Source organism: Garra rufa, chromosome 14 (assembly GCF_049309525.1).
Source record: "Garra rufa chromosome 14, GarRuf1.0, whole genome shotgun sequence".
NCBI classification, from domain to species: domain Eukaryota; kingdom Metazoa; phylum Chordata; class Actinopteri; order Cypriniformes; family Cyprinidae; genus Garra; species Garra rufa.
The window spans coordinates 9,863,051-9,883,517 of record NC_133374.1 but is presented as its reverse complement, the minus strand read 5'-3'; the positions used below and the strand labels follow the sequence as shown (position 1 = coordinate 9,883,517).

Sequence of the window (20,467 nt, the reverse complement as noted above, 5' to 3'; positions counted from 1 at the left end):
TGTGTGTGTGTGTGTGTGTGTGTAAAATATGTTTATTGCAAACTACTGGTCTCCTCCACACCACTTCTCCACTCCATTTAGTGTTTTCAATGCATGTCAACAATTGGCCATATTAGCTGCCTTGAACGTAAACAATGCCACTGAACCAAATGAAATTTGCATATTTTGCTGATTATTGCTATTGAAAATGGTCAATTATCATCATGTTTTGGGCTGTAATAATTTTGTCAGACCAGGAAAAATATTTGAAATACTATACTGCCAAATGTTATAACAAATCAAGTAGAAGAGAGCAAAAAAAAAAGTCTGAGGAAAAAATACATTTGTGGTTGGCCAAACTGAACCAGGATTTCCAGGGCAAGAATCTTGACACCATTCGGTTTGTTCTTATAATTTCCAGTCAGGCAAGTGTAGGTTAATATCCTAATTAATACTGCTCGTACGTATCTCTGCCACCTATTAAATTTAGTTTATCAAAATCATGTATTACATCGCCAGTATATCCGCGCATCCGGGTAACTGACCAAATCGTCTTGGAGTAGGCTATATTAAATATTTTGAGCCGATTGTAGATGACATTGTTTTATCACGCCTCTCCTAGTCCTAACAACAAGCTTTTGTGTATTTTAGTGTGCATGTAGTGTAGGAATTTCTCTGTAACCATTTACAAACTTGGCAAACTTGGATACCTAATGTTAGTGTTCCGATTAAATGTTGCGTATTCCAAAGGACACTGTTTCCACAGAAACACTAATTGCGAAAGTGGGAAAAAACATCCTCCACAGTGGTCCCACACTCTCAAAAAGTACACAGCTAATTCAGTCTCTATATATTTATAATAGACTACTTAAGATATTTTGACATGCCTTGGAATAAATTACATATTAAAATATATTCAAATAGTAAACAGCTAGTAAATGCTGTATTTTAGATCAAATAAATGCAGGCTTGGTGAGCATAAGAGACCTCTTTAAAACTTTTGACTAGTGTATTGACTGAAAAAATACATAAATAAAGGTACATTAAAAAAAAAAAGTATAATATGTACAAATAAAATACAATAACAAAACATGTCCATGTATACTATTTATAGTACTATTCAAATAAGTTCTTTACAGGTTTTTTTTTACCATTTACAAACTTGGCAAACTTGGATACCTAATGTTAGTGTTCCGATTAAATGTTGCGTATTCCAAAGGACACTGTTTCCACAGAAACACTAATTGCGAAAGTGGGAAAAAACATCCTCCACAGTGGTCCCACACTCTCAAAAAGTACACAGCTAATTCAGTCTCTATATATTTATAATAGACTACTTAAGATATTTTGACATGCCTTGAGAGAAAATACTTGGGAACTTAATTCCGAAACCTGAACCGCTGTATCGCTCTCACAACTAAAGAGATTCGCATTCGTTGACTTCTGACACTCGTTCCTCCTGGATGTTGTGGATAGTGAAAGTACATGCTCCTGGTAGTTTCACAATGTCGTCTTCCTGGTCTTCCCCGCCCAATTTCCAGTTAACACTGTCTTTAAGAGATTCCTGGAGATCCAGTCCCACTTGCAGGGTTTGTCGGTGATGTTGTTCCTGCGCGCTGCACGGAGGAAGAGGCACCGGATATGTGCTGTGGAAACGTCTCAGGTCGACTCGAAACGCCCCTTTTTCTAGTGTCATGCACGTTTCGAAGCGGGCTCCCCATTCGATCTCCGTCTCGATGTAGGAAGTTTTCGCTTGGCACATCATTCCTATCAAAATAAGGTTACCAAACGAGGTAAGAACACATTACGTACACAAGATGGCGCTATGCTGTAACCAATCTCATTGGTCTTAAACTTGCGCCATTTCTCCAATAGAGTAGTCCAGGTTAACATGTAAAACGTTATATATAGCCTACTATTTTATGAATTTACTTAATTTGAAATCACTAAGAGTTTATTTTCCCCATTAGCCTCATGATAATTCAGCAGTTCGTTAGTTAAAACTAACGTTATCACATTAATAAAACAAAAAATTAAAATTCCATATTATTTTTGGACAATACGATTTTTTTTTCTCTTCTGCTCATCAAGCCTGCATTTATTTGACCCAAAACACAACAAAAGCAGCAATATTGTGAATATTTTTAGTATTTAAAATAGCTGCTTTCTATTTGAATATATTTTAAAATGTGATTTATTACTGTGATTAAAGCTACATTTTCAGCATCATTACTCCAGTCTTTAGTGTCACGTGATCCTTTAGGAATCACTCTAGTATGCTGATTTGCTGTTCAAGAAACATTTTTTATTAATAATAAAAAGATAATAATAATACTTTTATTTAGCAAGGATGGTTTAAATTGATAAAGTAGTTTATTATTTTTCTGAACTTTATTCATCAAAGAAACCTGAAAAATTCTACTCAGCTGTTTTCAACAAAATAATACAAAAAAATGCTTTTTGAGATGCAACTCTGAAAATTAGAATGATTTCTGAAAGGTCATGTGACTGGAGTAATGATGATAAAAACTCAGCTTTGAAATCAAAGGAATAAATTACATATTAAAATATATTCAAATAGTAAACAGCTAGTAAATGCTGTATTTTAGATCAAATAAATGCAGGCTTGGTGAGCATAAGAGACCTCTTTAAAACTTTTGACTAGTGTATTGACTGAAAAAATGCATAAATAAAGGTACATTTAAAAAAAATAATAAATTGTATAATATACAAATAAAATACAATAACAAAATATGTCCATGTATACTATTTATAGTACTATTCAAATAAGTTCTTTACGGGGTTTTTTTACGGGTGAATCACTTATGTGGCGATTAAAAAAATAAAATAAAAGTCTTTTACAAATATATGCTTTGTTTGGTTTCAAACTCCCTATTTCTCAACAGCCCAGACTTTATAAAAAAATATTAATAAATAAATTATATTTATTATAAATAATAATAAAATAAATAATCAAATAAACCAACTAATAAAAAAAAAAAATTCTTGCATTCATAGTTTGTGTAATGTTGAGACATTTGGGTCACTGGGTCAACAAATAGAGTGACTAAAGTAGGCTATGATTGTGAACACACCTGTTGCTTCCACTATTCCTTCCAAGATTAAAATAATTTCAAATTGCTGTTTTCGCAGTTGCTCTGGCCCAAGTTCCCAGAATGGACTGCTGGAATCAATTGTGTGTTGAATGACTTGCGGCTCCACCAGGAACAGACGGTCGGACCCACTCTCGTAGCCCAAGTCGATCTCAGACTGCTCCAGTGCAAGAAATTCCCCCTCTGACGTCTGCCGAGACTTAATGAGTTTAGCACGTACTTTGGCATCCACCATGTGGCTGTCACGCAGATCACCGAGACGGAACATAAGGCAAAGGCGGTCATCACGGTTGGCCACAACACAAGTCCGGCTGAAAAGAAGTGTTTCTGCACGCTTCTTAGGACGCGAAATTTTGACGAACATGCAGCCCACCATTAGGGCGTCAATCATGGATCCCACAATGCACTGCGCCATGACCAAAAACACACCTTCGTAGCAGCGTGGTGACACCGTGCGAGCGCCATAACCAATAGTCCTCTGTGTTTCCACCGAGAAGAGCAACGCTGATACAAATCCATCTATATTGGGGTAGCACACATCAGCGTCACCAGGAACTTCAAGATCTCCACGCAACAATGCATTTAATGAATAAAGTCCTGCGAAAATAAACCAAGTGACTGTGTAACACATCATAAACACGAAAAGAAACCATCTATACTGAAGATCCACAAAAGAAGTGAAGATGTCAGCTAGGAATCGTTCTTTCTCAGCCATATGTGCCAAGTCTACCCTACACTTCCCATCTTTGGAGACATAACGGCATTGTTCACGAAGCTCCGGTGGGCAAGTAGGAGTTTGTGCATTTTCGCTTTCTATTAGCTTGTTGCGTGCTTTAGCACTGCATTCTATGTCCCGTACAGGTGTGCAGAGAGCACTGCGGGATGGGGTGCTGCACAGAGGGCTTGCGCACGGACTTGCAATGTTGGGAACGCTAAGAGCATGGCGGCAACATGGGTGAGCATTCGGCTCACGTAAAGAGCAACGCCTCATCAACGCCAGCTCAGCATCAGTTGGGGCACAGATACTGGTTCTCTGGCCACGCACGTACCCACGCTGAGGGATGTAGGGCAAATCTGTGGTGCTCTTGTGGCGCCGAATGGACACACTTGGTTTGAAGGTCTGGTTTGGCATAATGTCCGGCAAAGGAAGGAAGTTGCCACCTGTTGAATCAGGTTGATTATCACTCTGAGGGAGAATCTGGAAAAGCACAAGGAGATGACATGAATGTCACTATTTATTTATTTATTTATTTATTTTTGCATTTCTTAGCAAAACCATAAGGGGAAAATGACACTGTAGCAATTTTTTTCATTGCACTGCAGTTTTACAGGATTCAAGATTCAGGTAAGCCTCGGAAATCTTGTTATTTAGTTAAAGGCTGTATCAGCGATTTCTAGCCTAAAACATAAGTGTCAATTTCAGCTTACCTTTCTTCAGGATCCGCTCGCTGACTGCCCCATAAATTGTCTGTGAAAAAACCGCGTCTCTCTGGTCAGCCTAGGGTCCGAGATATGCCAAAAAAACAATCGGTACTACCAACCTTTCCACACAAAAACAAACAGTGTTCCAACCAATCAGCGTCAGGGATTTGGTGTTGTGGACGTTCGCTCCGCCTCCCTCACATCCCTGCACCAGTAGGAAAGTCCACAACACCAAACCCCTGACGCTGATTGGTTGGAACACTGTTTGGTTATCTGTGGTGTGTTGATAGCGCCGATTGTTTTTTTTGGCATATCTCGGACCCTAGGCTGACCAGAGAGACGCGGTTTTTTCACAGACAATTTATGGGGCAGGCAGCGAGCGGATCGTGATGAAAGGTAAGCTGAAATCGACACTTTATGTTTTAGGCTAGAAATCGCTGATACAACCTTTAAAATGACACAAGGAATATTATAACATGTTGGAATTATGAAAAGCATGGAAGAGGATTCAGCCACGACATGAATATTGACATTAGTTGTGGCTTTTTATCTCTTTTTATAAACACAGAATTGCAAGATGTTTACTCACAATTTTCACTTTTGACCAATAGTGGACCGATGTGATGTGTTCTGTGTGAGGTGACACTGGCACACACAATGTTTGGTGTCAATAAGTGTTTCATAGATGCCCCCTCAGACGTAGTCTGGCATCATGTCTCCAATTTGTCAGTCTGAAGATGATCTGATTCAATTTTGGTAAAAATCAGACAGACAATTTAGGAGTTAAAAAAAGGGTGGGTTTTCAATATAGGTCAAAATGACGGACAAAAAGTTTGGCTCACTATGGCTATGTTTTCGGCATGACCCCAAGAATATATTATAAAAATGTATAAAATGTCAATATTAATGGTTAATGAATGGCTTAGCACTGTTGACCAATAGGTGGAGTTGTTACCAAATTAATGTGGCGTGGTCAGTGTGAGGCACACACAGAGTTTGGTGTCAATGTCAAAATTTAGCAGAGATACAGCCTCAGATGCAGTTTGGCATAATTCCAGCAAATTTGATGATGTGTTAAACGATAACCATTTTGTATCGACACAAAATCCATAACTTTTTGTCAGCATGGTCTGAAGATGATCAAATTTGGTAAAAATTGGACCAACAGTCTAGGAGGAATTTTAATAAAAAAAGGTAGGTTTTCAACATAAATCAAAATGACAGACAGGAAGTTTGACTGACTATTGGTAACTATGTTCTTGGCATGACCTAAGGAATCTATTGAGGTGAGACCAGTTTCATTACAATAGGCTAATAAACTCAAAAGTTATTAGTATTTCTGGAAATTTCATTATAACTTTTGACCACAAGGTGGTACCACAAAAATGTTTGAGTACTATCAGGGCATGATGCCGAAGATACATAATGAGTTTCATACAGATACACCAATGTGTTCATAAAATATAGCATTTTTATGACTAAATTTAAAATGGCTAACACCCAAAATGACTGAAAAAAATTGAGTATGGTTCAACTCGGCATGCTGTACCAAGTCAGAAATTATAAGCAAAAATAGCTTATATTTTTCATATCTTCTGACCACTAGGTTGCGCTGCACCAAAACTGTACAGGTAGCCTCATATCATGGTTATTATAAAACACAAGAATTTTGATCTCAGTACACTGAAAGGTTGCATCCATTTTTGCTAATTTGTTTGTGTTATTTGTTATTCGTGAGCGGTTTGACTGATCAACATGAACTACATAACCTTTTGCCAGCATGGGCTGAAGATGATCTGAGCCAATTTTGGTGAAAAATAGACAAATTCTCTAGAACAAGTTCAGACAAGTAGGTTTTTTCGAACTATTAAAAATAGCGAAAATAACTTTATTTTGGTGTCCATTTGACTTGGCATTAGCCAAGGATTCAGAAGAATTATCCTTCTAGACCTTACAGTTCAAAAGTTATTAGCATACATGAGTGAAATTTAGTGGCAGGTAGTGGCACTAGAGAGTTTGAGGTACAGACTCTAAACTTGCCATGGCTAATTTTGAGACTGTCCTATATCATCTGTGTGCCAGATTTCATAACTGTCCTGCAAGAGTGTCTATGGGCTACCTTATGGGCTAGACTTCCAGAGAGGAAATGCAATAGGTGCAATATAATGAATGAACATAATATGGTATCTCGTTTTAACGCGGAATAACATCAATACACTTTCAAGTTCAAGTCCACCGACATTAATCTACTCTCCTGTCTGGTTTGTTTGTCAGACAAAAATGGTAGATTCGCCGTCCTGATTGGTCAGATTGCCTTGACTCCCTGCAAAGGGTCAAGGTAAGTCACAATTACCTTTTTATTTTTTATTCTGTGGAAAACTCTAAATAATACTTTGTACTTTATACTTTGGCTTAATTATAACTATATTGGTGCCCACACCAACATTTTCTGTGGCGCCACTATTCTCGTACAATTATAATGATAACGATACCTACAACATTTTAATCGTTTTTGTCTTTCTTGTGAACAGGACTTTACAGTCATTATTACTTTTTACGGTTTTAAATTTCGCTGTGAAAATATTTGGTTATCATCGAATCATTGACTGGATAAAAATCATTTTACTGAGAAATATCTTGTGCTCCAAAGAAGAGAAGTCATACTGGTTTACAAAGGCATTAGGATGAATTATGACATAATTTATTTTCTTAAGAACGAGTAAATTATGTCAGCAAATAAAAGTGATGTTATAATATGAGGGTGTTTTGATAAAGTCTACCCACTGTGGGAATACACATCTGATGTCGCGCTCCATCTCCAGGTTTACCCAACACAACATAGCTGGATTTAGGCTTTAGACTGTTAATTGTTGCTGGTTTGGTCCTGGTATCATCTTGGGTTGCCCCCAAGGTGCCATCTTCAACAGGTGCACTTTTGTCCCCTCTCAGCATGATTGAGAATATGGCACTACTTCACAGTAGTGGGGAGAAGCTGGATCCAAACCCTGCCAAAGAGAAGACATTGTCATATGTTTCTATGTAATATTAAATAATGAAAATATTAGTACGTCATCACTGTTTAGATGTAATTAGAAGCACTTCAATGGACAAAATGTTATTTATTTTTTTAATAAATGAAAATATATCTGAGTGTCAGCAAAGGAAGGATGTGCTTAAAGAAAGCAGCTAGGCAATGACGGATGACAGCTCTAAGGTTCATCCGCTGACTCAGAATTATTCAGTACCCATCAGGAAACAGACATTAATATGCTTACATGAGCCTCCAATAAACTTTACTCTGATGACAAAGGGATTACAAAGGTTTAACTCGTGATTGCTTGCTTAGGTCAGTTTATTGGGACACTGAACTGATTCATCCTGCGTTTTTCAAGATAATATCATTGCTAATATGAAAACCCCTGCATCATATAAAAATCGGCACAGAAGTTCTACAGATGTCTGTGCCTGCTCAGTGTATGAAATTCGGTAGACGCATGTAACACACTAATACTTACAAAAAGCCCCTCGGTACGAAGTCTAAAACACTAGAACAGGAAAACTGTTACTTAGAATTTTTTTCTACAAGTTTTGTGCCAGTTTTGCCATTTTCAGGCTTTGTATTTAAAGAAACTCTGACAAGAGATTTGACATATTCCTCCTATATTTACAGCTTTTAAAACATATTGCTCACCATTCCCTGTTTTCTTAAAGCCAGTGAGTCCGGGTGTGAGGGTCCTTTCAACACTGCTTGCAGCTTTAATTTAGTCTGGATTTTATGTTGCATTACATTTACATTTAATTTTGAGCAGGCACAGAGCAGCCTTAACTTGTGGATGTAAAGAGAGCAGAGTACTTTAAAAAAAGTTTTAATGGGACTAGCTATATTGACCCAATTTCTAAAATAAAGATTAACATTACAACAAAATAAAACATAAAATAAACATTTTATGTACATCTTTTACCTGTTCCCTTCAAAAAATTGAAGAAGAAAGAAGTTAGTCTTACCTATGTAGTGTAATTCCAGCAACAGTACTATAGGGTGGTCTCACAAGCAAGTACTGAGAAGAACATCCTGGATCATCTCGACTGTGGACATCAAAATTAATTATGATCATCTTATTGTAATCCAGGTGTCTCAACAGATTACAGCAGAAAGGACAGATCATATCGCCCTTGGCATCAATATAATGAGCATGATTAGCTCTCTGTCAGATTACACCTAGGTAAGGGAGACTGAAAAATAAAATGAAAAGATAAAAAAGGAAATCAAAAGCATGAAACTGGCATTAATATGTTAAGAGAAATATAACCTACTTTATATATAACATATAACATGTCACATTTAAACTTTTTTGACATATTATGTACACAGGTTTGTAGCAAAAGCCAAAAATACATTGTGGGTCAAAATGATCGATTTTTCTTTTATGCCAAAAATCACTAGGATATTAAATAAAGATCATGTTCCATGAAGATACTTTGTAAATTTTCTACCATAAATATATCAAAACCTAATTTTTGATTAGTAGCCTAATATGGCTACGCATTGATAAGAACTTCATTTGGACAACTTTAAAGGCGATTTTCTCAATATTTAGATATTTCCTGATTTTTAAATTTGTGTCTCGGCTATTGCAATATCCTAACAAACCATACATCAATGGAAAGTTTATTTATTCATCTTTTACATGGTGCATAAATTTCAATTTTTAAAAAAAATTGAGTGTCATGACTGGTTTTGTGGAACAAGATCACATATTTTTGACGAGACATTAACCACTGTGCCCGAAATGTTTATTATGCGTAAAGGTATGGCTATGTCGTCAGTGCTTTAAATTTGCAACCCACCAAGCTCCTTCCCCTCACCCTTTGTTTGGTTAGCTTCACACACAGTCTCTCAGAAGATATTTCCAGTGCAGTCACGTATAGAGAAGACAAGTACAGCCGCAATGACTTCAGAAATGTGTTTAAACGGAAAATTCTGGAATCGTTCTTCGCGCGAATGTGAGAAATGTGAGACTAAATATGGAATCATAAAAGGTAAGTTTCAAATTCTGTGTTCGATAAATTGCCGCTTAGTCCATTATGTTTTTGTAACCTGAACGCGAAATATATATAGGGCGAATTCAAGTAAATTGACACGCCTTTTTGCCATTCAACTTATTGGGAAAATGTCCAAGTTATTCTGGATTAATTTGAGGTATTTTTTTGTAGCGCAGTGTTGTTTTACGTCCTCAAGTGAACGCGTCGTCTGTAAAATAGTTTGTTTTGCCTACTTGAAAGAAGAAAAGCGCATTTGCTCATCGTCGTTTTGTTTTGAGGACAGGTCATGAATTTACTGAAAACTGCGGGTGGTCCGACGAGCAACACCAGGTCGGTGAAGTTTACAAGCCATGCAGAGATGGGACATTCAATGAAGGATCTCAAGTCAAATGCCAAATCTGCCGCTCTTGCCAAACACCACAGTTGACTGCGTCTGAATGCAACACCACATCGGATGCCACCTGCTGTAGACAAGGGTACGTTTTACTTTAAATTGTATTTTATGATACTATTAGTTTCTTAAAAAAATTTTCGTCTAATCCGGATTAATTACCTAATCAATGTTCTGAATTAGCGGTTTGGGTTTATTCACCCTGCTGAGGAAAAAAAAAACCTATAGAAACCATCACAGAATTTGTAATGTTTGTTTTATCGGTTATAATGAACACTTTAGGCTACTAAAATTGCCTGTTGGTCTGTATTTGTGGTTTTTTAAACCACGAAAACCTAATGGAATAAGTCCCAAAACACACTACAGGAAGATATTTTAAATGGTTAAAATATGATGGATTGTAATGTTTGTAATGGTGGAAACAATTCTGTGGTGGCTTCAATTGTGTGTGTTTTTTTTCTTCTTCAGCAGGGCATTTTGACTATACCCTTTATATAAAAAAGTGAGCTTTTAAATCTTGTATGCCAATTTTATTCCAATATTTATCAACAATAATCGAAAATGCAGCTGATTTTTTTCTGCAGAGAGCAGGCTTTTAATGGAAAATGCATCCCTCAACCGTCGCCGACCACAAGGATAACAGTAATAACGATTGTTCTACTAAACTTTATCATGTGTTCCCTGTTGTCAGCTCTCTCTTTAATGCTTTCATATCTAAAACAGAGAGACACTAGACTAAACTTTGCTAAAAAAAAAAAAAAAAAGTTTGATATAGTATATACTATTTTGACAGTGTAAACTGTTTTTTTTTTTTGTTTAGACTGTGACTACGCCTACCCAAACTACCTCTGTTGCCGGCTCAACCCTATCTCCAAACACTCAATACTACTTTCAAGACCCATCTACCAGCACTCAAAACTTTATTCCAAGCCCTCAAACCTTTGTGCCAAACCCTCAAACCTTTGTGCCAAATCCCTCTCCAAGTTACAATGAAAGGTCATCTCCTTCACATTTCATAGGTGTTGTTTTACATTTCACTATTTTTAATCTTTATCTCTACATCATATACATATGTTTGACTGTACGATTTTTTAGTTTTTAAAAGAAATCTGTTATGCTGTACCAAAATAATTCAAACTGCGGTTTTGTATTTAAATATATTTTGAAATGTAGGCTAATTAATTTTTGTAATTAAAAGTCACTCCTACATTTTTTAGGATTCTTTAATGTCCTAAAATGTTCTAAATAGAAAGGAACAGCATTTATTTGAAATACAATTTTTTGGTAACAATGTAAAAGACTTTACTGTTACTTTAGCCTGCTGAATTAAACTTTTGAATGGTGCACATTTACAGTATATCGCACCAGCCCAAAAATATCCAGTGTTCTTTGTTGATCTGTAGTTTGCATAACATTTAGCCTATTTAGTACATATTATACACACACAGAATGAGAGAGAATATGTTGGCTTTGATGTTAATCTAAAGCAGATGTAATGTTGTTTTCTTGTGCATCTTTGCAGGGATCTATGTATGTCTTGGAATTTTATCAACTCTGACTTTGGTGTGTCTCTTCCTTTTCATCAAGAGGAGGACTAAACCTTTTAATGAAGGTCAGTCAAACTAAAACAAAAGGAGGCAGGAAATATGAAGGAAGTCCTGGAGGTTTGATAAATATTATGGTTTCCTGTTATTACCGACTGAGGCTGATCCAACATATGTTTAAAATGAGCCACTAGAGACTTTAATCTCATTGCTGAATTACATTAATATTTATTCCTTAATTTATTCTTTCAAACAAGTCAAGAAATGGTTAATTTGTAGCTTAACATGATGACACAAATGGTCTTTCATAAGCATATGCTTTGTGTAAACATTGTGAGTCAAAACATTGCTCTGTTTGTTTGGGCATTTTAACAGCAAAACATTGAGGCCAATGACGTGAGTTTGTGACAGGACTGTTTCTTTTTTGTTTGTTTGATCGGTGCAATGAGAATGATGAGTTCTGGAAACTTATTTTAGCAATTTATGTGTTATTTTGTAGTATTCCATAATTGTTATTGCTACATAAAGTCTAGAGTGCTACAATAAATCAAGATGAATCTCACAGGATTAACAAAACAACATTCATTTCTCTTGTTTACCAGAATTTAAAAAGTGCTGTAATGGAGCAAGTCGTGAAAGCCTGTCCAAAAAGGGCATTGTCAGATACGACCAGGCTGTCTCATACAACATTATCAAAGAGAACGGTAATAACGATCACGTGACTGAATGGTCGCATCTGTTAGGTGGGTATACAGAGAAAATAACTAGTTTCTCATGACCCTAGATAACCCCTGGTCACTCATTTACAGTTTTTCCAATTGAAAAAATGGTGATTTTTTTTTATCTATTCACAGCACCTGAGGTCCAGAATGCGCCTCTGAAAACAGTACTGAACAATTTGGATGTTCTTGAGGAGCTTGTGTTGGTATTAGACCCGGATATCTCTGGTGCCAAGAACACGCGTCACCTTGCCGCCCAGTGCTCCTTTTCCTTTGCCTGGATCAATTATGCTTATTCCATGAAGGACCACAAAAGCCCCCTCGTCGCTGTTTTGGAAGGTGTTGTCACCAAGAACCCAGAATGGACAGTCGGACATCTTGCTGAGCTGCTATCCGGTATCGGTCGCAACGATGCCGTGGAGATTTTGGCAAAGCTTCCTGCAGGTGTACAGGAATAATTAATCTGACATTTTAAGAACACAAAGCAGTAATTCACTATTTATACTCCTATTGTTCAACACGTCTTACAACTTTTTTTACATTTGAGCAAATTTGTGAATTTATACGATCTGCTTACGCCTCACTGAGGGTTAATTCTTAATATTTTTTCTAAAAATCATTTATCATAGTGCACATTTATACAAAATAGCCAACTTTGAAATAGTTTTCTCATTTTTTTTATTCATTCTACAGAAACGTCTCAATGTATGCAAACTGTATAAACTCCAATGTACACATTTCTTGTTATTGTGTAGTTAATTATTATGTTATGTATTTTCAGAAAATTTTGGAATGTTTATCTTCTCCCCAAATTTGTCACTACCGAAACATTAATATATAATTAAAAAAAAGGGTTATATTGACCTGTTAAAATGTTGCTTCCATCTTGCTTGTAAATATATTTTTTAAATATTTTATTGTAAAGTTTTCAGAGGTAAAACTAAAACGATAACAATTTTAACAACATTTCAAGTGTGATTTATAAGATTTGTTGTATTTTGAATCCAATTTTTCTATGTTAAAGGCAAAAAGTTGCTCATACCGATTTCTGGAAACTGGATTTGTTTGAAATAACGTCTAACTATATACTTGATAATTCAGTATACTTTATTTTTGACAAACCATCCCATGTTTCGGTAGTGACAGTTATGTTTTAGTAGCGACCACGTCGTTGAATGCTTAAATCTGATTGGCTGACTAACGTTCTGAAGGGGGTCGCACACCGAACGCGCAGCGCAGCGTCGCGTCGCGTCGCGCCGAGGACAGCTGGAGGTATCGCACACCGGACGCGCACATTCTATACGCGCCAGCTCATTTTTAGGCTAGATTCCCATTCATCAATTAGTAGCATTTTGTATTATTACAAGCAATTTCAACATTCCCTATGCTGTAGCTAGTAATATGATTGGTTTGCTCAATAAAAAACTACATGCTATTTTGTTGTGTAAGGTATACTTATTTCTTTGTAAACTTCAATTATAATCGTATTGTTGTTGAGGCAGTTTATTGGAGTCTAAATTCAACATGAGGGTTTGTATTCAAAATAAAATATTTGTCATTTTGTGGTCAACAGTATTGATATTTTTAAGGACATGAAATGACAATGCCTACTGTACATTATTTTATGATTGTACTGTACAATTACATACAGTTGCTCACTATACATTTTACCTCAGATCGTACGTAAACAAAATTGAACATTCTTACCTGAAAAACCGATGACATCGGTAATCTTCCTCCAAGCTGATGAATTCCTTATGTTGAATCTATGATTTGTTGCAAATAATTCTGGCTATTTCTATTTCCCTACTTCCTTGATCAGTTTTTCGTCGTCCATCGCGCTCCGCTACACCGTTATTTAAATGACCTGAATGACGGTTGTGAGTGACCTTGTAAATCCAATAGATGGCAGTCAAAGACAGTGAATATAATAATGACAGGCAAATGTTACATAGGACTTTAGATTTTGCGTAGCCTATGTAAAAATGTCTCGAGAAAATAAAATATGAATTAATTATATAGGTTTACATTTTTTTCAAGCTGTAAACCTAATGTACGTAGTATTTTGCAGCAGTGGTATCTTGTTTTTTTAATCTAATAGGACGATTTGAGACAAATATGATGTTATTTAATATAAAACTATGCAGATGGCGCTCTGTGGCGCGGCAGAAATTTGAACAGCTTCCTGAGTCGTAGCTGGGCGCCGCGGACAGACGCCGAATGGCGCCGCCGGTGTGCGTATGCTCATAGAAAACTATGGCTGTGTCCAAATTCAGGGTCTACATCCTTCGGAGGACTCATTTGAAGGATGTTACGTCACAGCACCGCGACGAAGGCTGTCCAAATTCGTAGGATCCTTCAAATGCGGCCCACAAATACGTCCTCCTTTTCCCCGAATTGGAAGGATGGGTCTGGTGGATCCTTTCCCGTCCTACCTATCCCATAATTCCTTTCGGCAGAGCGCTTCAAATAATGGCGGACGAAGCGAGCGCTAGTAATGATGCAAGTTTAAAAAAAATGGCGTTTCAAAAAAGATTTATTTACAGCGGTTGTCTAGATAGGCATTTGGTTTTAGCGTTAAGCTTATTTTTTTTACATTTGTATGTTTATATGTTAAAAAACATCACTTTCGTAAACTAGCTTCTTTCTTACTGCCTGTGTGAATATCCCCTTACACACAGATAATTACTTGTTAGTGATTGAAGCTGTTTTTAACGCTTTTAGGGACGAAAGAGCAGTTATTTTGTTCTGTGCCGTACAGAAAACCTTACTTCTTGCTTAGCGCTGTCACGGTTGCTAGGCGACAGGATATGAGCAACGGGGAAGGGAGGGAACTGAAAGAAGGGTAGGCTGTCCAAATTCACAGACAACTACTTCCAGGTTTTGCGGTCTTCGGAGGACCCCTCCTCCTTCAACCGGGTAGGAAGGATCCTAAGGAGGATGCAGACCCTGAATCTGGACACAGCCTATGTGTTCGAATTTTAAAGACGTGGCGCGACGCGACGCGGCGCTGCGCTGCGCGTTCGGTGTGCGACCCCCTTGAGGCAGGGATGCCCAACCCTGTTCCTGGAGATCTACCTTCCTGCAGAGTTTAGGATCAACCCTGATCAAACACACCTGTCTGTAATTATCAAGTTAGTCTCAGCCTCAGATGTCACGCCCACGGAACGTTGGCTAAACGTCTGATGCAAACTGGAAACACTTCAGGAATTTCGAAGTTGTTGTCTGATTAGTTGAATTTGATCGGATTTTCGGGAGACGCGAGTGTTGCGTTTATTTGTGGTCCGCTGGGAAACACAACGCAGACCGATTTACTCGGTTTTGCTAAAAGGTGCTTATGCAGACGCCATTGTTGTTATACACTTTTGCAACGTTTTTTTTGCAACAAATTACTGACTTACTGCTTGCTCTCCCTCTTCTTTGTTAACTTTCAATGCTGGTTATTTTAATGACTGACTTGTTGCACACCAGTCTGTTGTTGTGGGGACATTTCCACACCCCGAAACGTGACGCTGAACGAAACAAATTGTGATTGGTTGTTTGACATCTCGGTCAGACGGCCTTATGGCCGGGGCTTGGGCGATGAAATCTGCCAAGGATTCCAGACCTTCAGCCATCAGTCTGAAGGTCTGGCTATGCGAGACTATTAGCAAGTGCTCCTTCAGATCCGGCTGTATCCAAAATTGTCCGATCTACCCTATTCACTATTCCTTACATTAGTCCATTCGTACAGTTCACTTGAAGTAGTGAATGAAAAGGAGTGAGTGAATTTGAGCACTAAGTGCACCGGAAGGACTGTCGCTTTTGCATAGTTTGCCTGCTTTTCAATAATTGTTTACAATGGGCAGTTCCAGTAGCAAGAATTAAAGGGTTTACCGTGAACTCTAGAAATTACTCAGTTAAACAATTTAATAATCAATTTACAACGAATTTGTACCTGTGTTGGTCTGTATTACGCCGTGGATGAGTACGTTGTAAAATGAACGGATGGGTGATTCAGCTGCGGGCGCCATTTTCTGGTAAGACGCGGTAATTCAATCAGCGCGCGACCCTCACAAGTGCATTATGGGTTATCTCTAGACGTTGAGTGTATGGCTGTATCCAAAATCGCCCCCTATACCCTCAACTAGGGCACTATTTAAGGGGACAGCCATCTAGTGGTGTTCGAAACCATAGTGGACGTTCTCGAATGCCAAATGAATTCCCGCGTCTTGCCAGAAGATGGCGCCCGCAGATGAATCATCCAACTATTCATTTTACAACGCGCTCTTTCACAACGTAATGCAATACAGGTACAAATTCATTGTGAATTGATTATTAAATTGTTTAACTAGGACATAATTTCCGTGACAGTGTTGTAACGCTAGATGGTTTAAAAGGGTGTCTGTTAATGATTAAGATGTAACCTTAATGCATACCTGCAAAAGTATTTACGTTACAGCCCGCAACTGCACATGAGTAAAGACTATAACACTCACATTTATGCATTTCAATATATAGACGGGGTAAGTTATGTTAACGGATCACTTTTTTTGCTCTTGTTCAATTAGCTATACCGCAGCACTTGGAGTAAACACACCGCGTTCGTCTCTTTAGCACAGTAAACATATCGCGTTCGTATCTCTCAGTCCTCTACCCTGCCACATACATATAAAGATAAATCAAAGTGACATTAAGTTTACTTACCATTCAGACACGTCCAGTATAAGCCGAAATTGCCGAACTTCTTTGCGGGTATCATCCTGTTTCGGTTCCAACTCCGGTTTTTAAATTAAATTTTAAATGGATGCGGTTGTACATTGTCTTCAAAGCCCCCCCAATTGCCATTTTCCCCCAAACTATACAACTATACCCCCAACTGTTGTCAAGGCAACACCCCGTGTGCTATGTAATGACACGCCCGGGGTGAGCAGAGGTTCATATCATTTAAAGGGCCAGGTACTGATATCGCTTGCTGAGAACAGGCATTTTTTACCAGGTAAAATGAGTGTTTTTTTTACACTACCATAGAGAATTTTTAATCAAAGTATATTACAAACTTTTCATTTGGACCCTAAAGCATCATATTAACTTGTGGAAAATGGGCATTGGATGACCCCTTTAATCTTACTACCGGAACTGCCCGTTTCAAATGATTATTAAACCGCAAACTATGCAAGAGCGTTAGTCCTTACGGTGTACTCAGTGTCCGAATTTACTCACTCCTTCAAGTGAACTTTATGAGTGGACTAATGTAGCGAATATTGAATGAGGGATTGAATGAGTGCTCTGGAGCTGGTTCTCAATTCCAGACCTGATTAATATCAGAAGCAGGAATCCAAGGCAAGACACTTTTTATGGTTTCACTAAATGTTCTACAATCTCCTATTCAAGTTCACCCTTACAGAAGTGAACACAGAAGTGCCTTTTTCTTATAATGTTTTAATTCTAATATAGAATTGTTGGCGAACCTTTATATACGTCTTTTGTACGTTCAGCACAAATACCACACAAAATCTTGAACTTTGTTCAAACATTGTACATCTTTATTAAGCAAAAACATTATAAATAAAAAAGTGCATAGAAAAATTAAACAGGTTTAGAAATATGTATACAACTATTTACAAACTTAGGGGTCGTTTGTACAAGGTAGCAAAGACACATTTTTTTCCATTTTAAGTCTTTTTCAACACAACGTTGTTGTTGTTTTTTTTAAAATAACCTACACAGGAACAGACAGATTTTCTTTTCCCAAGAGACGCATTATCACAGGAGGTCCTGACTAGTGCTTTGCATCCTTCATTGCACACGAGCCAACTCTGCATGACAGAACAGACCAAGCAAATCTAGTTTTGCATTAGTATTACTTGACGTTGTCTGAACAGCTTGAGGTAGAATCCTTGCAAGTCTAGGGTGGTTTGATTAAAATCTGAGATCTGCTAAATTTCAGGTTCTTGATGGAGACTCTTCCTCCGCACAAACACACAGAGTGAGGAAAAAGCAGGAGACGACAATGCTTTAGAGGGAGGATCTTCTCCTTTGAGAAGGTAAAATAAAATCAGACAACTAAGACATTTAAAACAAACAAATGGCTCAAAACATCACCTCGTAAAAAGGCCACGTTGCAAGAACTCATCCTCAATGTTCAAGTTAAAGAAAACGGGGAAAACGCTTTAAAAGAACGGAGAAAAAAAAACCCTGAAGAAAACTCTGATAAGACCTTGGTCACATACAAAAAGCACAGACCTATAAAGACAAACAGGAATCAATAGAACGCTCTTACAGTCCGAACGATCTTGGATGAACGATGGCATCAGCTTGTTGATTTCTTTCCCACGTGAAGAAGAGAACCAACTCCCGAATCTTTCAAGGAAAACGAAGGTGCCGAGTGCCATCGTCTACTGAAAAACTGTTTTAATAACTCTTCTATAAATATATATAGATTTTGTAAGTCACCAGTATACATCGCCTTCACGGTCCTACGTCTCTAGGACACTTTAAGCAGTTTCTAACTCCCTAAATAAATGTAGAGCTCCAATGTGTGCAATTGTGGCAAAAAATGATTTATTGCAGGAACAATCCACAACGTCATCACACCTTGGCGCAACGAGGATGCGTTTAGTCACGATTAGCTTAAGTAGTGTCCTCTACTACATGACGAAAAACAAATATCCGCCCTCTAGGCATGGTTTTGTTTCGACACAAGGCTCTCGAGGTATAAAAAGCACAAACATGCGAAAACGTTGCCATCTGGGTTCTCAGAATTAAATCTCAACACATTGTTTACTTTTATGAGCACATTGTTGATAAGTGTGTCTGGTTCTTTGCTATTTTAGTACCGGTTGCCACAACTACAGCTCGCATCGCGACATGAAAAAGAGGAAGTATGGTTTTTATCCACTTTAGGACTCATGTTAGGACTTAGCACCATGGAGGTCATCAAGTTAAAAATGAACGCTTATACAGTTACACCACAAAACAAGCCCGCAGAAACAGAATGAAGAGTTAGACCTGCCTGTAAAAATGCAAAGAAAATAAATTACTTAAAAATAAAGCTTTGATTAAAAGGTTTTCAAGCAAAGATGAGAGTGAAACGCAACAGAACGAGTCTGTTACCGACTGCCATGCGCGAGGAGTGGATCCATGGGTCAAACTGAGGGGTTTACAGTGTTGTCCTGAGCATTGTGAGTCTTTCTCAGCTAAGTGTGATCTAAAGTGAAATCGATAGATACAGATCTGAATACGTTCACATCATTTCATTAGTAATAGGCATGTTTTTTACAGAGTATCTTCACCACTGTGGTCCAAACACAAAGGCGATTCTGTTCAGATCGTATAAATCCAGCACATCAAGTTCAGCTCGTGGGAGGAAATAACAGAAGGTTGTTTAGAACTTAAAGGTCTTTCCCGGGGAACAGAACGCCCCGAACTCTTGGCAGCGCATTCCAGCTTTTGGAAAGCATTAAAAGCCTGCAGAAATAATTTAAAAGTAGTCACAATTATACTGCAAAATATACAATGACTGTCCATAATTTAATATTTGTGCCGCTTTTTTTCGTACTTGTGAATTGGTTTTAAAAAACTGCTATGACTGAGACCGAAACTCATTCCAAAACCGCTAATATTCCGATGAAACTTTTAATGAAGCAAAGAGGTTGCAGCATGGTGGGAAATGCCCTTGTATACTCATCTGCTCTACTGGACTGAATGTCGAACTGAATGGCAGCAATCCAGAATAAAGGATGTGAACGCCTCCGCAACAGATAGTTGGCGGTCCTTGTATATCCCCGTTGAAGGACTTTGAAACTGATGTGGTGAATATTAAGCTTTGAAACCTTCAGCATAGACCTCGTCAAGCCTCAGTCTACCGTTTTACCCGTCTAACTCCATTGTCGTTCTTCTCCACCGCGCATTTTCAGTTTAAGAAGCGCCGACAGCGCTTGGCTCCACAGTTGCAGCCGAGCTTGTTGCTGGCATCTTCTATGGGGAACTTGTAGTCGTAGGTAAGCTCCTCTCCGCGGTAGATCTTCCGCAAGGCGAAAATGACTATGTGCTTCTGACCCTCCACGTTGATGACTCGAGAGTAGCAGTTTGGCTCACAGGAGTGGTTGATGAACCGCGCCGCGTTACCGTGCATCGTGGCGTCGACCACGTCAAAGTCGTCGATGCGGAACATATAGCATCCAATGCCCTGGTAGGATAAGCAGAGTAAAGAAAAAGGTGGTATAAGAGTGAAATTCAAACTCTGAACTAAATCAAGTACTGACCTGAATAAGA

General features: G+C 38.0%; 3 protein-coding genes across 3 annotated transcripts in view; 1 reads left to right on the top strand and 2 right to left on the bottom strand.

Moving 5' to 3' along the window:
- Window positions 1-1,073: 1,073 nt before the first annotated feature.
- kcnj20 (potassium inwardly rectifying channel subfamily J member 20) lies at window positions 1,074-8,606 on the bottom strand. Its single transcript, XM_073817437.1, has 4 exons — window positions 8,520-8,606; window positions 7,299-7,519; window positions 3,075-4,290; window positions 1,074-1,746 (listed from the first exon to the last, which is right to left on the bottom strand). Exons 2-4 carry the CDS (start codon window positions 7,464-7,466, stop codon window positions 1,397-1,399), a joined length of 1,734 nt encoding a protein of 577 aa, XP_073673538.1. The 5' UTR covers window positions 7,467-7,519; window positions 8,520-8,606; the 3' UTR covers window positions 1,074-1,396.
- A 761-nt stretch (window positions 8,607-9,367) lies between these two features.
- Window positions 9,368-13,646, top strand: igflr1 (IGF-like family receptor 1). Its single transcript, XM_073817439.1, has 7 exons — window positions 9,368-9,554; window positions 9,841-10,033; window positions 10,533-10,590; window positions 10,769-10,967; window positions 11,471-11,560; window positions 12,095-12,235; window positions 12,347-13,646. The coding sequence occupies exons 1-7, from the start codon at window positions 9,464-9,466 to the stop codon at window positions 12,667-12,669; spliced, it is 1,095 nt and encodes a 364-aa protein (XP_073673540.1). The 5' UTR covers window positions 9,368-9,463; the 3' UTR covers window positions 12,670-13,646.
- Window positions 13,647-17,714: 4,068 nt separating this feature from the next.
- The window catches only part of kmt2bb (lysine (K)-specific methyltransferase 2Bb), a 51,505-nt gene continuing 48,752 nt past the window's right edge, over window positions 17,715-20,467 (bottom strand). Inside the window, exon 37 of the mRNA XM_073818355.1 lies at window positions 17,715-20,381. Within this exon, the coding sequence (XP_073674456.1) occupies window positions 20,106-20,381 (276 nt within the window). The 3' untranslated portion in view covers window positions 17,715-20,105. The remainder of the gene's footprint in view (window positions 20,382-20,467) is intronic.

Bases quoted from the DNA above. Each gene is read 5' to 3' on its own strand.
- kcnj20 (XM_073817437.1), bottom strand. From the start codon at position 7,466: ATGCTGAGAGGGGACAAAAGTGCACCTGTTGAAGATGGCACCTTGGGG. The intron at 4,291-7,298 runs GTGGGTAGACTT...GTGCTTTTCCAG, and splicing joins ATCAGATGTGTATTCCCACA to ATTCTCCCTCAGAGTGATAA. The intron at 1,747-3,074 runs GTGTGTTCACAA...TTATTTTGATAG, and splicing joins AGGAATAGTGGAAGCAACAG to GAATGATGTGCCAAGCGAAA.
- igflr1 (XM_073817439.1), top strand. From the start codon at position 9,464: ATGACTTCAGAAATGTGTTTAAACGGAAAATTCTGGAATCGTTCTTCG. The intron at 9,555-9,840 runs GTAAGTTTCAAA...TTTTGAGGACAG, and splicing joins TAAATATGGAATCATAAAAG to GTCATGAATTTACTGAAAAC. The intron at 10,968-11,470 runs GTGTTGTTTTAC...GCATCTTTGCAG, and splicing joins ATCTCCTTCACATTTCATAG to GGATCTATGTATGTCTTGGA.